At 37.4% G+C, this 17,676-nt stretch overlaps 1 protein-coding gene across 3 annotated transcripts in view; it reads right to left on the bottom strand.

Moving 5' to 3' along the window:
• Snup (snurportin-1) overlaps positions 1-17,676 on the bottom strand; it is a 68,542-nt gene that overhangs the window by 44,042 nt on the left and 6,824 nt on the right. For 2 of the 3 annotated variants that reach the window (XM_083130965.1, XM_083130963.1), the window contains exon 1: positions 3,036-3,148. The exons of the other annotated variant lie outside the window; for it this stretch is intronic. In XM_083130965.1, the coding sequence (XP_082987091.1) occupies positions 3,036-3,054 (19 nt within the window). In that variant the 5' untranslated portion in view covers positions 3,055-3,148. Of the gene's footprint in view, positions 1-3,035; positions 3,149-17,676 lie in introns of those variants that run through there. 3 annotated transcript variants of the gene reach the window in all.

Here is a 17,676-nt window from a genome sequence, read left to right on the forward strand (position 1 = left end):
TTTCCTGTCCATGGTGCAATTATACCTTCAGAATATGCTTACTATGTGGTGGAAATGTGATTTACTGATAAGTTAATTAATTACCTTCACATAACCAAACCATTGTAATTAAACATATCTTAAACAAATATGAGCACAAAGAGAGGAAAGAGCAGTAACTTTTATAAAAATTGTAATGTATCAATGCATCTCCTTCTTCATCAGTAATGTTTCAAATATTATTTATTATGTATCCAAGTATTTTAGTATATTTTTGCACTGTCTATGAGAAAAATTCATGTATTTTATACAATGAAATCTTTGCACAAAACACATCACTACAGTAAATAAACTTTCATATCAATATGTAGATAGGTTCTAGCTTGCTATGGTGAAAAGGTTCAAGAAAAAGCAAAACTAGCAGAAGGAGTAAGAAGATTAAAAGCAAATCAGTATATGTATACTGTTTAACATTCTTCCAAAGGAAACATTTTCAATATAAAAAGTGCAGTGTGAGGATCTCATGATTTTCATGACAATGTTATGAGGGAATGGGCACGAAAGAAACATGAGCACTGTCAGATACAGTAAGATGCTTTACTGCAATTTATTGCTCCATACTCACATTTCAAAAAATATATTAATAAAAATAATAATCCGTAGCGCAACAGCCCGTGAGGTCAAAGGCCCACCTACTGACTGCCCGCCTCAGTCCCACCTGCCAAGGTTGAAGTCATCCAACCAGTTATAGGGTGACATGTGATCAGCACGACGAACCCCCAGTCCTTGTAGGTTTCCATGACCAGGTTAGGCTACTCATTTGTAGCTTCCCAAATTTCCTCACGATGGTGGTTGACCACAGGTCCCATACACAGGTCGAAATCTCAGGAGAAAAGTTGTTACAGTTCTTCCAGGATACTCGTACCTCAAAGCTCAAAGCATGACACTTTAGACCGCATGGCAAAAATTATATTAGAAAAGTGGTTTCCATTACAATGAATGCAGTCATGCACAGAGGTTTCGCATAACATGTTGTGACATCAATTTGAGAAATTTCGCAAAGAATGTGATGTTTAAGCTCCTGATACTGAATGATCATGGAGCATACACTTTGGACTTGATGTACCCATACAGCAAGAAGTCTAGGGGGCCATTAGACAGGTAATAGTTCTTTTTAACACCCTGTATATCACTGATTGTGGATGCAATAAATAATATTAGCAGTAGGCTTTAAATACAAGTTGACAGCATTAAGCAGGATGGTATTGGAAGGAAACATGTAAAGCATGAAAACAACAACTCAGAGGTCAACACAAATGGTAATCATTGAAATAAACAAGCTAAGCTGCATTTCTTGTGTATTTCAATATTTAATTATTTCTTGATTCTTCATATATATATGACAGACATCTTTTTCTCCCCAGACACGCACTACATTTCCAAGGTCCGTCGTCTGGGAGGAATGTGAAAAGCTTGTCAATGTCCTATATTTTGAGCATCATATAATTTGGATTAAAAAATAAATCTTATAGTTGGAGAAACAGAAAATCACAAGAAAATTAAATACCTCCTTGGACTGAATATTACTCTACGATTCAGTATCTATAGTGGATGCTCTATAATAACTGACTCATGATTCTATGCAAAGTTTGGTATTGATTCAGTAAATTTCAAAAGTTTCCGAGTTTTATATTACAGTGTGTCTGTAAAATAATGGTGGGGTTTTAGACAGTACACATAGTTTTGGAACAAAGCATGATAGAAAGATGAACGATACGTCAAAGCAAAGATAAACTCTCCAAGTTTATGTATGCAAAAGCTTACGTGCTGACACCTACAGGTGCGAGAGGTAGCACATGTGCATTGTGTTTCAAAGACACGCAAGCTGCACGAGCTCGTTAGTCAGAGTTATTGGCCCCTTCTTTTTTTCTGAACAAGCAATAACGGGGACCACCTTCTTGGATATGTTACAAGGGTATGCAGTGCCCCAAATACCAGAGAATTCCATTTTTCCACAATCGTGCGGGATTTCCTTAACGAAACATTTCCTCAGTGATGGGTATGACGAGGAGGGTGGATTGCCTGGCCTCCACGGTCTCCAGACCTTACACCCATGGATTTCTATTTGTTGGGTTATGTCAAGACACAAGTGTCTTCCTGTCAAGTTCGAAATCTGGACCATTTAAAAGCAAGGATCACTGAAGCTGTTTCGTCTATCACCCCGGATGTTCTCTGCCGCGTATGGGAAGAGCCTGAATATCGTCTTGACATCTGCAGGGCAACTAAGGGTTCACACATCGAAGTCTACTGAACAGGTAAGAAACTTGGAGAGTTTCTCTTTGCTTTGACGTATCGTTCATCTCTCTACCATGCTCTGTTCCAAAACTATGACTGCTTAAAACCCCACCATTATTTTACGGACACACTGTATATTTTGACCAAACTGAAATTTTGAGTGTAAAAGTGGCTCCTAAGAGTAGTATTGTCATTGCTTGATGTGCAAATCCCTAGCTGGGAGTTTCAGAATATAAGGAAAGGGGGGGGGGGATATATGGATTAAAATGGAAACAATACAGTAGGCTTATACAAATTATCCTGGCTGAAGCATCCTTTTGAAAATTTTCTTCCTTGGAGGATAGAATCTTTCCACATTCAACCTACTTCAAGCACTGAGTATGCTTGAAAACACAATATTTATTATAAGTTTGGAAATTTTGTATTCAAGATTTCATTTAAAAATCATCATTTTTTAACTGAAAATGCGTCAATATCACATTGGTTACTAATATCTAGTATTACATATTATTTACTGCGGTGTCACACATTTTGACTTACAATCCTATATTTGTGGGCAGTGCATTCTACATTTTGCTTAGAGCAATCTGTAGGTACACATAATAATCTTGAATAAAATATCAAGATTTCAGTACAAATACTAGGCACATTAACGGATCAAAAGTGGTATATAAAATGGTATATTTCAATATTAAAATGGTAAATAAGATCCCAAATTGGGTTTAAAAACTATACTTAATACTACACTACATTATACTTACAGAAAATAGGAAATTCCATTAAACCACATTTATGCAATAATTAGAGTATTATTAACTTTATTCTGTGTAAAAAAGTCCACTTTTCCATCACTAATTTTTGGAACAGATTTAATAAGTATTTCAGGGTTTGGCATAACTTGCAGGATAATTTTGAATGTGGAAATTGTTGTCAATAAATAAACTCGTAAGTTTCATGTTCAAGAGTATATTTTACACTTGACTTCACATCATTTCTTAACAAAATTTGGTAAGAAAGTGTACCCTTCGAAAACATCAAAAATGAACATTACAGTGTGTAATCATAAATCTTACGCTTCCATAGAAAACAAACTTTGCATGTCCCTAGTGATCTGGTAACTCTGGTTATCTCAATACAAGAGTAAACTTTAAAAAACATTGTAGTGTGAGTAATTAATAGTTATCCAAAATGGTTACTTTCCAAAATACTGATAGGTTAAAGCTCAGATAAACATATTATATGTAAATTCCTGATGTATTGCTTGAAAAAGTACCCGATTTCATGCATTATTTCTTCATTAAACTCTTATCTGTGAGGTAAGTAAAAATTCTCACAATGAAGTACATATAATACTTTAGTTTCCTAACTGCTGTCACTGTAATAAAGATCACACCTTCACATTCACTTTTCAATACCAAAGCATAGAGGCTTTGTGGGTGAAAGTTTGGCTGGTTGGAAATATCCACCCAAGGCACTGGCACTGGCAATGTCACACACAGCCCTCCACACAGTTGAAATTTAGCATTGCCATCTCTTGTATTCATCAAGAAGTTAAGGCAGAAGTACAAGTGGCGCCTCTCAACAGATGATTTCCTCCCTCAGTTCAACATCTGGATATAATACGTTTATCTGTGGCTAAAGTGACATCAATTGTGAACAAACTATTATTTCACACAATGGACTGGCAAATCAAGCTAATATTTGCTATGTCTTGAGCTTCAGTAATTTTAGATTTGAAACAATATACGTATAAATCATGAATATCGAGATGTCATTGTCAATTATTACTTCTCACGGGCAGTCAGGCTGACAGAGAAAATTTATGCTACACTGAGTTATTATAGGTCTATCAGTAACAAAAATTTTGACTCTAGTACTACTACACTACTTAGCAGAGACATATTGTGTCGCAACATATGTGGATACTGACCCAGGAAATCTAACGTACCACATATAAGGACAAACACTATTCCAACTTAATTGTCAAGATATGAGAAGGCTTTCTCAGCATGAAAAAATACAGGAAAGCAAAAACCAATAGGGTAAGATCGGTGCAGCATGGTGTGATGACTGCAAAATTATTCACACTACGAACTGAGAAAACTGGCAGTCAGTAGGAAGTATGCCCACCTATTCTCAGAGTGACAAGAGTTCCGAACTGTGAAAGATTTGTCCCTCTCGCAGGTGGATAGAAAGAGTGTGTGGTGGACCAATCAAGGAAGGTTTGTTACCATGGAGTTGATTTGTTTTTGTTTTGTACTGCATTGCCAAACTTAGCAGCTTTAGCGATAGGTTCAATTGTAAACAGATAGCAGATGCTGAGTGGCCAAAGGATGGATTTTATGACTAAGGGTAAAGCAACATTGTACCCACCCTTGGATCCCTACTTCATTTGGAGCCAGAAAGTCTTGCTGTTCATTCAGTGGGTTGTCAAACAGTAATGTGCAATGTTCAACTGTTTGGCACTCTAGCCACTAAGCTCTTGTCAAATAGTTTTTTTGTTTTTTTTTTACGGGTCTGCATTCTAGGGGGGGAGCAGGATACACAATAAAATATTTTATAATTACATTTTCATTTTGAAAGTTGTTCATAGACTGAAATGGTAATCAGGAGTCATTTTAAGGAGAATATGCATTTACCACTTTTAAGAGTTCTTTAAGGTAAACGTCCCTAATTTCAACAATGCGCCTAAGTTCGACAGGGTATTTGAAAAATCGTAAAAGATAAGGAAACAATGCGATCCAGAAAATTGTGTACGTATCATGCAACAGTGTACAGGTTTACCCCACGTCGTGAAAAGGGCGGTTGCACCAGATGAGACATAGCAGCAGCGCAGGAGAAATTGTGACGGCACTAGTTGCTAACTGCGAAAAATCAACTGCTTTTTAGTGGATTTCGTAAGAAGGTAAGTTTTCTACGTAAGGTTTTTACTAGTTTTGTGTTGTTTCAAAACAAATTACAATACTTTATTATTGTTTTAGAGCCGTTTTCTGAGCTTCCTAGTCTTTTGCGGCAGACAAAGGTTGTTCACGTAACAAAATAAGGGGGCTGTCGAACAAGTGAGCATAAAACACGCGTGCTTCTCCAAATTTCAAGTGTCAAACCTAATTCGAAAATACACAACACTGGATTTTGATGTGCATTGAAAAGCATGTTGATTACCATTCATAAAAATACCAGTTTCCTTGCACTACGGCAATTGCAACATTAATCTGACAGGGGGGTGTCAAAGTTTGGTGTCGTGCATGCCGAATTTTGGGACATTCCCTGAAATCACTCTTTCTTCCTGCGTCACTAAATGTGAGGGACCTGAACTTTATGAAATTGCAAATATAATACCAAAAAATGTTACCTGTTATAATTACGTGTTTATATTGGCTTAATGTGATAAACTGAACTAAAATTCCATGCAAATTAAATTGCCGAATGATGAAAATTTTGTTTTATGTACGATTTTTTAATGTTCTTAACAATTCTGTGAAAATGTTGCAAAATTGGCCTGCTTAATGATAAATATTACACTGAACTAAAATTCCTCGCAAATTTGGCCTCATACAGTACATGATTTTCCTTGTTCTACAATTTTGTGAAAAATGTTGCAAAATTGCAAAAATGAGAATAAAAGTAAGCTTAATTTTAATTTATTCTCTGATTAAAATCAGTTTTAGTGATCCTCACAATGGGTAAAAACGGGACAAGTTTGCTTATTTACTAATTTCCAAAGTAAAAAATCTGTGTGTAATTAACTCAACTGAAATGTTTTATAAGTATAGTGTTTGTTTATTTTCCAGAGTCATGGGGCCAAAGAAATATCAGAAGTACTCCCAAGAAAATCTAGAAGATGATATGAAAGCATTGGCCGATGGGATGAGTTTTAATACTGCTTCCAAAAGGTTTGGCATCCCGAGAACTGCATTAACCCGCGATCGCTTGCGCTATTAGATAAAATCTAACAATTGCAAAACTTTTGTTATTTCTAGATTGTTACTGGAGGTAACAATGCGATGCCTCCTTCCATGTCTCTACTTGTCAACACTGTAGCAAATGTTATTGAAATTGAAAGCGAAACCTTATACTAGCGGCTTTGATCCTAGTCGAGTGCATTGTTAGATTTTTTTTAACATGCGAGTTATCGCTTCACACTTCCAGCGAATGATTGTACAACAGTTTTCCTTTGGGAAATACCGCTTTCATTTATTATTCCGTCTGTGTACAGTGTAGTGGAAAGGTGCATTGGTTCTTCCAATCTGATGATTGTTGTTTTTGGCATTGTGTTATTGAAGAGAATAGCAGTAAAATGTCTGACAAACAAACTAAACAGTACATGATGTGGCTGGAAGAGGAAGACACAGATGAAGTGGACATTGGGCCTCAAGACACAGGTTGGGAAACCGATACAGACGGTCCATCAGAACAAGAGGAAGTGCATACCAAGACAGAACAGTCAGTTAGTGATTCTGATGATTCTGTGACAGTTTCAAGACATGTGAATCGTGATACGTATCGAGGCAAAGATGGTTCAACAATATGGTTCAAGCAAAAAGCCCCACCAAGTAAAATCACCAGACAGAATATTGTCACACAGTTACCAGGTGTGATAGGTGGGGCCAAGAATTTGAAGTCAATTCTAGACTGTTGGAAACTGTTCTTTCCGGATTCTCTAATCACACGTATTGTCCAATACACAAACGTAAAGCTCAAGGAAATGGCACCTTCCTACTCACGTAATACACGGGACTGCCCTCTAACTGATTTTGAAGAAATTTCAGCATTCCTAGGAGTACTATATCTTGCTGGAGTAAAGAAGTCACAGCACCTAAATACAGATGAGTTGTGGGCCACAGATGGAACTGCACCAGACTTTTTCATCGTGTCAATGAGCAAACGAAGATTTCACACTCTTCTACAAGCTGTTAGGTTTGATGATATCACTACACGAGCACAAAGGAAGTAAGAAGACAACCTATCTCCAATTAGAGAAATATTCGATGACTTTGTTAGTGTCTGCATGAATAGTTACAGGCCAAGTGCTTACACTACCATTGATGAGATGTTAGAAGCATTCAAAGGACAATGCAAGTTCAGACAATACATTGCAAATAAACCTGCAAAATATGGCATAAAAATATATGCACCAGTGGCGTATGCTGGTTCTAACGAGTGGGTAATCTAAGACCCTTGATCATCAAACTAATAAATGTTTCCGTGCATTTTATATCAGGATCCATATGGGATTTAGGAATATTTTGTGGGAATGTTTGTCTTATTGTGGCGACCACAATCAATTAATTCTCATTATTGCAGTTTAATATACGTGTAGAATTTCAAATAATAAAACAAGACAGTATTATAAAGCAAAATAAAAAAAACTGTGAAATATAAAATGAAAGACATGCACTAGTGAAATAGAAACCCTCATTATTAATTTAAGTGCAAAATTCAACTTACTCCAGGACTCAGAATGAAATTCCCTATGAATGATAAAAAAATTCCCTTTCCGAGCTCCAAATTCCCTGCGATGACAGGTTTTAAAAGTTCGAATCAGTGCAGGCCTGAGCCAGAAATTTATTTCGGGGTGGGATGGAGAGGAGGGTACTCATCCCTTATTACCAGCCGCATCATAAAGTTGAAAAAGTAGGGGTAGAAGTTCTGAAGATAAATCTCAGATAATTACAACGTATTATGCAAGGTGTTTAATCTGCAAATGAAGTAAAATTAATTACCACTATACACTTTTTAAATTAGATATATGAATGATTTCGGGGAGGGGATTTCAGCTCCCCGAATCCTCCACCTGGCTACGTGCCTGATGTGTTTGTTCCTTATATGTTTTAGTCGTTCATCTTCATCACTATTAATCTAAAAAGGTGGAATAGTAACTTAAATAAACTAAAATATATGTAATTTATTTATATCTTTTCCTTTAAAATATATTCGTGTGGCCGCGGTGGCTCAATCGGTGACGCGTCTGACTACCATGCTAAAGGTCCCGGGTTCGATCCCCGGCCGGTTCAAATCCGGGAACTTTTCTAACGATGGAAGCGGCCCCGGCGCCCACCCATCGTCGAATAACATGGGTACCTGGGGGAAACCCTGGGGGGTAAAGGCGGTCAGGGGCGTGATGCTGATCACATCATCTCCACTCACGACCGGATCAAGAAAGTGTGGGGCGTTACCCCCACACCCCCTATACGCCTTCATGGCGTGGTGCTATGCACAGGGGAGCACTTTACCTTTTTTACCTTTAAAAAATATTCAGTTCCGTGAAGGAAGTACTCTCGCTGCTTTTGAAGATTAGAGAGAAGAAACAATCACTATTTTTGCAAATACAAGAATGGGGGGAGTCAGCTTATAGGTGCATTAATTGCTTAAGTTTTGAATTTTAATTTAGTTTGCTTCATCTTCAATATTTAAGCTTTTTCCTTTTGTAACAGACATCAGCAAGACAGAAGTAAATGTATAGTGAAAATTAGCGTAGAATTGGTTTGCCTATGTTATTCATATTTTCCTGTTCTTCGCACTTTACCGGGTATGTTTTCCCTATTTCCCTTACAGAAGGCAATTTGTGAACCCAAGATTCCCATTCCTGAGAAATGTCCCTGCCATAAAAAACACAGTTTCTATGTTTAGCGACGACATAGCCTTCGGGAGAGAATTGTGGAGGAGGGTTGTAGGAGGTCAATGGTCGCCAGCGGAGGGAAAGGCAAACTCTAGGGGTTGAGACCGGTGGACTCTCACCAGAAGGAGCTTACCCTGGCCACGGAATCGCCGCGCCTGAGAAGCAGAGTTTTCTCCCCCTCTTTTCTTTCTCTTCTCGCCAAGGGTTGTAAAGGAAGCGGGTGGAATGGCGTCAGGGTGAGATTCCATAACGTCATTCCACCGGCTGGAGAAAGGTTCCCGGACATTCAGCGGCAAACGGTTGGAAGCATTCGTGGCGCGCTGGAAGCAAAGAAATGTATGCATCGAAATTGGTTTGGAAGAATATTGCGAAGAAATGTATATATATTTTTTTTTAAAAAAAGAAAGAAATACAGCCGGGTCATCTGCGATTACCTAGATGACCCAGAGTATACGCCGCTGATATGCACTCTGTGATGCTAGAACATTCTACACTCTAAATATGGAAATTTATGCAGGAAAACAACCATCTGGGCCTTACCAAGTTCCCAATGATGCACAAAACGTGGTCTTGCGATTAATACGTCCAATTGACAACAGCGGAAGGAATGTGACCATGGACAATTATTTTACCTCCATACCTCTAGCTAATGAACTGTACACCAACCACAGGTTGACACTAGTAGGAACTCTTCGATTGAATAAAAGAGAAATTCCACCGGAATTTTTATCTGTCAAGGAAAGGCTTGGAAACAGCAGCATGTTTGCGTTTGGAGAGAAACCATCTAATAATTGTCTCCTCTGCTCTTATGTGCCAAAGAAGAAACAGAAAAAAAAATGTTATGATGATTTCCACCATGCATAATGACGACGGCATTGATCCTGACTCTGGAGAGGCAAAAAAGCCAGAAGTGATTACTTTCTACAATCTCACAAAAGGAGGAGTGGATGTTGTAGATCGTCTGAAATCTGAATATTCTGTTTCAAGAATAAGCAATTGCTGGCCTCTCACAATATTTTTCAGCCTTCTCAACATTGGAGTAATAAATGCTCAGATAATTTACAAAACAAATACAGGCGACTTGTTGGCTCGTAGAAAATTTGTTATGCAACTTAGTATGATGCTTACAAAACCACATATGATGAGATGGATGTCAGTTCCAAATGTATCACTTCGTCTGAAGGAGAAAATAAAAAGTATTGCAAGCATTGAAAGTCTGCCGAAAACTGAGAGAACTCTTGAATCAGAGGAAAAGTCCCGATGTACCTATTGTCCCAAAAGAAAGAATCGATTCACATATCATTCATGTAGTAAGTGTTCCTCCCCAATATGTAAAGAACATACAGAAACAACTGTTTATGTTTGCCGTGAATGTGCTGCAAAAGAAGTTGACTCTGAATCTGATTAGAAACATCCTCAATTATAAAACATTTTGAATTTGAATTTATATCAATAATAAATTGTATTTTAATGTGCTTATTTGCATTTATGTTTTAAATATTCATAAAGAAGAATGCTGTAACAATGTAAAATGATTTCAATGTTTAATAAAACATATCTGATAAAATATATTTTGCAAATATTAAGTGATAACTGAAAAAAAAACAAGTTGTTAGAAAAAATCTAACACGCGAGTTATCGCATGACACATGAAGGTGCGAGCGATCGCGGGTTAATGAATAAATACAAAGCAAATGACGTAAACATGAAAATGGGCCGTAGCACAAAATTATCCACAGAACAAGAAAGTATTTTAGCTCATTGGGTAATAATGCTGGGAAAACAAGGTTTCCCAGCCTCAAAGAAGACATTTCGAACTTCAGTTAGAAAACTGAATTAAAAGTAGAAGTCAGTGATGTATTCCCATCAAGAAGGTGGTATGAAGGATTTATGAAAAGACATACACAAATCTGCGAAAGAATGTCACACTAATTTGTTCCTTACTTTAGTTTCTTTTGGCCACATATAATACACATTATGCACGGAATAATTCAAACAAACAACATGAAACCGTTAAGGGTCATTCCATGATTTTCGGACACTTGCATTGATTTTTCATGTTTACGGAACCCTATCATGTTATATATCGTTGTAAAGCTTAAATCCTGCAGATTCTGAATATGGCAACAGTATTCCATTCAAGGTAACGACACTAATGTGAAATTCGGTTGAAATAAGTTCATCACAAAATGAAGGAATGTTCTGATTTCCATGGTGCTTTGGATGAAAGAAAACATAAGGAAAATAAAACAATAATTAAAATGTATTACTGACCAAATAATAATATATATATGGAGTGTGTAAATTCCTTAATGCAAGAAATCTTGTGCTGCTAACTGCTAGTTTGATGGTCCTGAAAGTGCCTCGTATAAATGTTACATTAGTCACAGAAGAAGTATATATTTTGAAGATCTTTTAGAAAAAGTAAAGAAGAAATGAGCAAAACCACATATAAAACTTTGAAGGGCATTTCACACGATTTTTTACTTTGTAATGTAATGTTCTGCGACACCAAGAAAAGCCAGGCAACTCTGGCAGAATTCAAGCATGCACCTTCCGTCATATGAGATGCATATCAGCAGTATTTGTTGGGTAAGAAATAATAGAAAACAACTTCCTGCGCACTGCAAATCCATAATTTAATTTTGATCTCGCTATTGACTATTACAGAATAAATACGGTGGTTAAAGAGTGAAAGCTTTAAGATGCTAAACACAGTGGAGGGAAAAGGGGGAGGTGGCATTGGTTGGAGACTTATTGTTTACACAAGAGGATGTTCTCCTCTTGGTCCACATAGCAACAGGTGACTCATTGAATGGGTATGATGTTATTCACTCTTGATCAGCATAGCAACAGCTTTACGACCTACAACTAAGAAAGCAATTTCTTGAAACTAGATTCTACTGTGCATTAGAGTATACCGGGGCAAAAGTCCTAATTCATAATAATAGTATGATAAAGAAACACAGTTGGCACCACTGCAACCCACCAGAGGACAGTGTCATGGCCACCTTGTATTGATGCAGTTTGGAACAGAAGCAAATAAAATCAACTCAACTATGAGGTAAGATACGTTTTATCCTTGGTTGATGTAATATTACATAAGCATGTGAACATGTAGAAACATTATTTAACTTAATGAAAACATATGTCCTGACTGTGACATATAAAAAACCATTAAATGTTTTCAATGTGTGCAACATACTTCCCAACGGCATCGCTAGATGACACCTCCAAACAGATTGTACGAGTCAGACACTCAGGGGTAAGATTCCCCATTCACTTACTGTCCGACACACAATCGAGCGACGAAGACGAAAAGTCTCCAACATCACAATCGTCACACCATGTTTCACCAAGGGAAATACGACCGCTTCCACGAGTAACAGAAAAAATAAAATAAAGATGTGTAGGTAAAAAATATGAAATTATCTCCGGATCACTGTATAAATCTACTCTTGATAAACAAAAAAACCTAAAAGGAAAGCATGCAAAAAGCCAAGTCCGGTGAAAAACTACTTCACAAAACGAACACAAAAAGGTCCCATCAGATGGCTCGAATACGACATGTCCTGGTTGTGGTGAAGCATTTTCAGATCCCCCTGTTGAAGATTGGATCCAGTGTCATCGTTGTAGGCATTGGTGGCATGAGGGCTGCTCAGCATATGAAGGTATTGGTGAATTCACATGTGACCATTGTTAGCCTAATTGAAGACTTGTATGTCTGTTTAGATGTGGGGACATTTACCCCAGTGTGTTGGAGACTTTTGCCCTAGGCCTGGGGCAAAAATCCCAAAATGCAGTACTATGTTTTCTTGCTGAATAATGCTAAAATATTTTTCAAAACTGCTAAAGAGATAGGTTTGGAAGTTAACAAAGAGAAAACTAAATATATGCTTACAGGCCGAAACCAAGTGTTAGGTAATAATCAAAATCTAATTATTGATAACAACTCGTTTGAACCAGTTTCCAAATTCAAATACTTAGGAGTAATATTAACAAATGAAAATTATATTAAAGAGGAAATAAAAAGTAGGCTTAATTCAGGAAATGCATGTTACTTTTCTCTTCATAAACTTTTGTCTTCTCGTTTAAACTAAAAGTTAAAATATACAAAACAGTAATTTTGCCTGTAGTATTATATGGATGTGAAACTTGGTCCCTTACATTGAGAGAGGAACATAAATTGAGAGTATTTGAAAATAAGATCCTTAGGAAAATATTTGGACCTAAAAGGGATGAGGAGACAGGCGAGTGGAGAAGGTTACATAATTTAGAACTACATAATTTGTATTCATGTCCAGATATTATTAGAATAATTAAATCAAGAAGACTTAGGTGGGCAGGCCATGTGGCACGAATGGGAGAGGAAAGAGGAGTTTACAGGATTCTTGTTGGGAAACCTGATGGTAAGAGACCTGTAGGAAGGCCAAGACGAAGATGGAGGGACAACGTTGAGATGGACCTAAGGGAAATCGGTAGGGATGGAAAAGAGTATATAGATCTTGCTCAAGATAGGGACAGATGGAAGGCCTGTGTTGCTGCAGCCATGAACCTTCGGGTATAAGGAGGCTAGGGAGTTAGTTAGTTAGTTATGTTTTCTTGCTTGTATTACATATAAATTTTTTTCTTTGTGTATAACTAACATTCCACTGTATTCTACTAACTCCAGTTTATCTCAGTCAATAAAAGTTTGATTAGAAAGGTTTCCCACACTTTGTCAAAAATTCAAAATCCATTAGGGGCGGGCTTTTGCCCCGGTCTACATTACATAAGAGATATATTTTTTTTTTGTAACTTTTACCCATCAAAAACCAGGGTGTGCATTATACACACACATGCATTATACATGTGTAAATACAGTAATTCATGTTAATATTTTAAATAATTGAGCATAAAAGAGTGGGGGGGGGGTTAACAACAAATCTTTTTTTGTTCAGTTCATGCCCTGCTAACTAAAGCTCGGTATGCTTAAGATAAATCTGTAAATTTAGTTGAATATAATAAAATACCAAGTATTATTGGTATTATTAACATCTGCATATTTAGTGTCTGATGTTGAGATATAAGGGGTGTCGAATTTTGGTACACAAACTGTCGAAATTAAGGACAGGGTTTCGAACTTAGGGACATATTGTAGGATTCACTTATTTATTTTTTAATAATTATGTGACGTAACTGTTGGAATGTACTTAAAATACTTTTTTGGTGAAAGTAGAATTTTCAAAATTTCAGGCAAAAAAAAAGATTATTCACATTTATGAAATACTAAAGCCACTACAAGCAATTATCTGCAAAAAATTTCCTTAAGCTGTCGAACTTATGCATTCAATTTAAAGTCATAATTTTCTAAAAATTTCGAAGGGTCCTGTAGCTCCAGCAGCTCTCCCTCTTTGCATATGCCCTGTTGTCCAATTCTTCCTTCTGAGGCCATACTGAACCTTTGGCGAGCCCCAACCAAATGTTTTTTGAAAAATCTTATAGTTTTGAGAAATCACTATTATATTCTGAAACATAATTCTTTGTAGAGCATTCAAGTGAATTTTTTGTATCTTATTTTATCATGAGTTGAAAAAAATCTTTATGTGATAGTTAGAATCTAGCCACCGCATTGCATTCGTCAAGTTCATTGACGAACCACAAACGACCACTGGTAATTCTCAATGTTGAACGCACATATGGTGTATTTCGCAGATGAGATTTGCAACGCCCTCCCAGTTCTCTGGATTGGCCCCACGGAGCAAAATTTTCTGAAAGAAACACTGGTAACGTCTACTGTTCAGTTCAGTTTTTGGCTCAGTTTTATGGGTCAGAAAAAGTTAAAAGTTTTCATGTGTTTCCACCCCATTGAATCAATAAAATGAAATCTCTAAATAATATTTCAAAGGAAACAGAATTGATTGACAGAGGACTGGCATGGGGAGATAACACTGAAATTCGGAAAGGAAATTAGGAAGAATGATGATTTTGTATTACCATGAAAGTAAAGTTTTAAATTGTACTTTATAAATAAAACATTTTTTTTACTTTTCGAAAAGTGATGAAGCATCTTGCCCAATGCATCCAGATAAACAATGTATTATGTAAGAAATTTGGAACAGGCGGAAGGCAATCAAGTGCAAAAATGAAAATAGTTTGAGAATGAATTAATGTCTGAAATGTAACCAGAAAAAGAAAATGGACATGCTGATATTGCTGTTTCATTCAGTACAATGTCCTTTTTCATTGAAGATAGCCTGGTCATGAAATTGTGAATTCTATTATTATTTATTTATTTGAAAAGTCCTGAATACAGAAAAATCCATTTTATATCAGGATATCATCAACCAGAAAAGAAATAAACAAAATAATAAGATGGACACACACACACAAACATATACATAGTATATAACAAGAATAATAACAACTAGGGCAAAAATAATATTATTTACTCTTCAGCTGCTTTATGCACGCCCTTCTGTAAGTCTGTTTTGATAAATGGAAGCCCGGAGTGTCTTTTAATGAGTTGTAAATGGTTTGTAGCCTGTAGAGAAGTGATCTTTGTTCTAAAGACAGCCTTGAACATTTAATGTAAAATAAGTTGTTGCATTTACTGTTGGGTCGTGGGATTCTGATATTAATTGATTGATTGATTTAATTTATTTTACTTCGCGTTTTGTGCCTCTTGGCTAATTTGCGAAGATGGGGATGATTGATGAAAGGACATTCACAAACAACCAAGCCTGAACAGGATTCGAACCCGGGACCCTTGTCGTCACGGCATGATGCGCTAACCACTCGGCCACAGGGTTCTGCAGATTCTGATATTAAGAAGTGGCACGAGTTCACTGGTGAAAAGTTGTCCATTAATGATTCTGAAGAGTAGTGTTAAATCTGAGAGTTGACGGCGAAGATAAAGGTCATGAATTTGTAGAGTGGATAGAATTTTTTGTTTGGAGAAGTTTGCAAGGGTTGGGCATCTGTGTTTGACTATTCTGACTAAGAACCTTACTACTTTGTTTGTTTTCTTTAAATTGCTTTCACATGCCATTGACCAAATACAGGAGCCATATTCAAGAATAGGAACAACACACATAGTAAAGTAGGTTTTGAGGGCAGAAACGTGTGTTGTGTCTGTAAATCTGTAAATTAGTCTACGTGTTTTCATCGCTTTCGAAATTATGTAGTCTATGTGATGGTTGAAAGTCAGTTTGCCATAAAAAATGACACCAAGATCCTTGTGCCGTCGTACGGACGGAATAACCTGGTTGCATAACTTGTAAGATGGCACTGTGCTATTGGATTTTAGGGTAAAGCTCATGACAACAGATTTTTCGGAATTTAATTTGAGATTCCAGTCCTGACACCAGCGTTCAATGTGTTTGAGATTGTCTTGGATATAGCATGTGTAATGAAGTGAGGTAATGTTTCGAAATAATTTGCAGTTATCAGCATACAATAACACTGAATGAAAAACTAAATATGCTGACCAAGGCAGTAATTTATTTTATTAAAAATATAAACTAATCGTAATGTTTCAACCTTCTAGCAAGGTCTTCTTCAGACTCTGTATCAAGTACAAATGTAACAAGATACACTGGTCGACAATTGCTAAGGAACAAACACGTTTTGACCAATAACTTTTGACTACGTGATCAGGGTGCAACAAGTGAACAATATATAAGGACAGATATCAGTTAAGGTTTCTTGAGAAAAGATGACGGGGATTCCCCATCAACCAAAGAAACAGGACGTAATAAAGCAAAACCAGCATAAGCAAAACAAAGTGAGGAAAGCACATGAATCACAATTTGGCATGTGTAGAGTGAGTCCAGAGGAAATCAGTATGGTGTGTAGCCACTGCGGACTGCACAGCATGCTGCACACCTGTTTGGCATGCTGTCGATGAGAGCGTTCGTGAGCACGAGGGGAATATTGTCTTATTTTCCTGAAGTGCAGTTTTCAGCTCCTGGATGGTCCGGTGTGGGAGATTCCTTTGTGCAACCTGCCGTCTGAGAGCATCTCATGCATGTTCGATGGGATTGAGATCAGGTGAAAATGCAGGCCAGTCCATGCAGGTGATGTTTTCTCTTTCCAGTGTCTTTGTCACTTGGACAGTTCTGTGTGGACGTGCATTATCATCCATGTAAAGAAAGTCAGGGCCCACTGCACCCCGAAAAAAACGAACATAACCTTCCAGGATCTCGGTAGAATACCATGCTCCAATAACGGATCCTTCGGCGAAGATGTGCAGTGGTGTTTTCCCATTTTTCATTATGACCCCCCCCCCCCCCCTTACCTGTCACATTCACAGATGTGCTGTTCATGATATCGTGTTCCACGTTCTCTCCACACCATTTGATGTCCAGAATCACTTGTCACACAGTAACGCGATCCATCGGAGAACATCACATTTGCCCATCTGCCTTGGTCCCAGTTATGATGCTGCATACACCATTGTAATCTGGCACGACGGTGAGCTAGTTTTAATGGCACACACTTAACTGGCTTCCGGGCATACAACCCACCACTATTCAGTCGTCGTGTAATGGTTTTTGGGGCAACACGGACACCTGAAGCACCGACAAGGTCTTGAGCAATTTGGGCTGGAGTGGCAGATCGATTCCTTTTTGCCATCTGGACGATTTACCGATCCTGGCGAGCAGTTGTACACCTTCCACGACCTCCACCATGCATACTCAAAGCTGTTCCTCTGGTACGCATAGCTTTCTGAAGTCGGGAAATTACACTTTTCGATACCCCCATAACACGTGCCACTTCAGTGACACTTCGCCCTGACTCCA

Source organism: Lepisma saccharinum, chromosome 11, assembly GCF_977018435.1.
Source record: "Lepisma saccharinum chromosome 11, izLepSacc3.1, whole genome shotgun sequence".
In the NCBI taxonomy this organism is placed as follows: Eukaryota; Metazoa; Arthropoda; class Insecta; order Zygentoma; family Lepismatidae; genus Lepisma; species Lepisma saccharinum.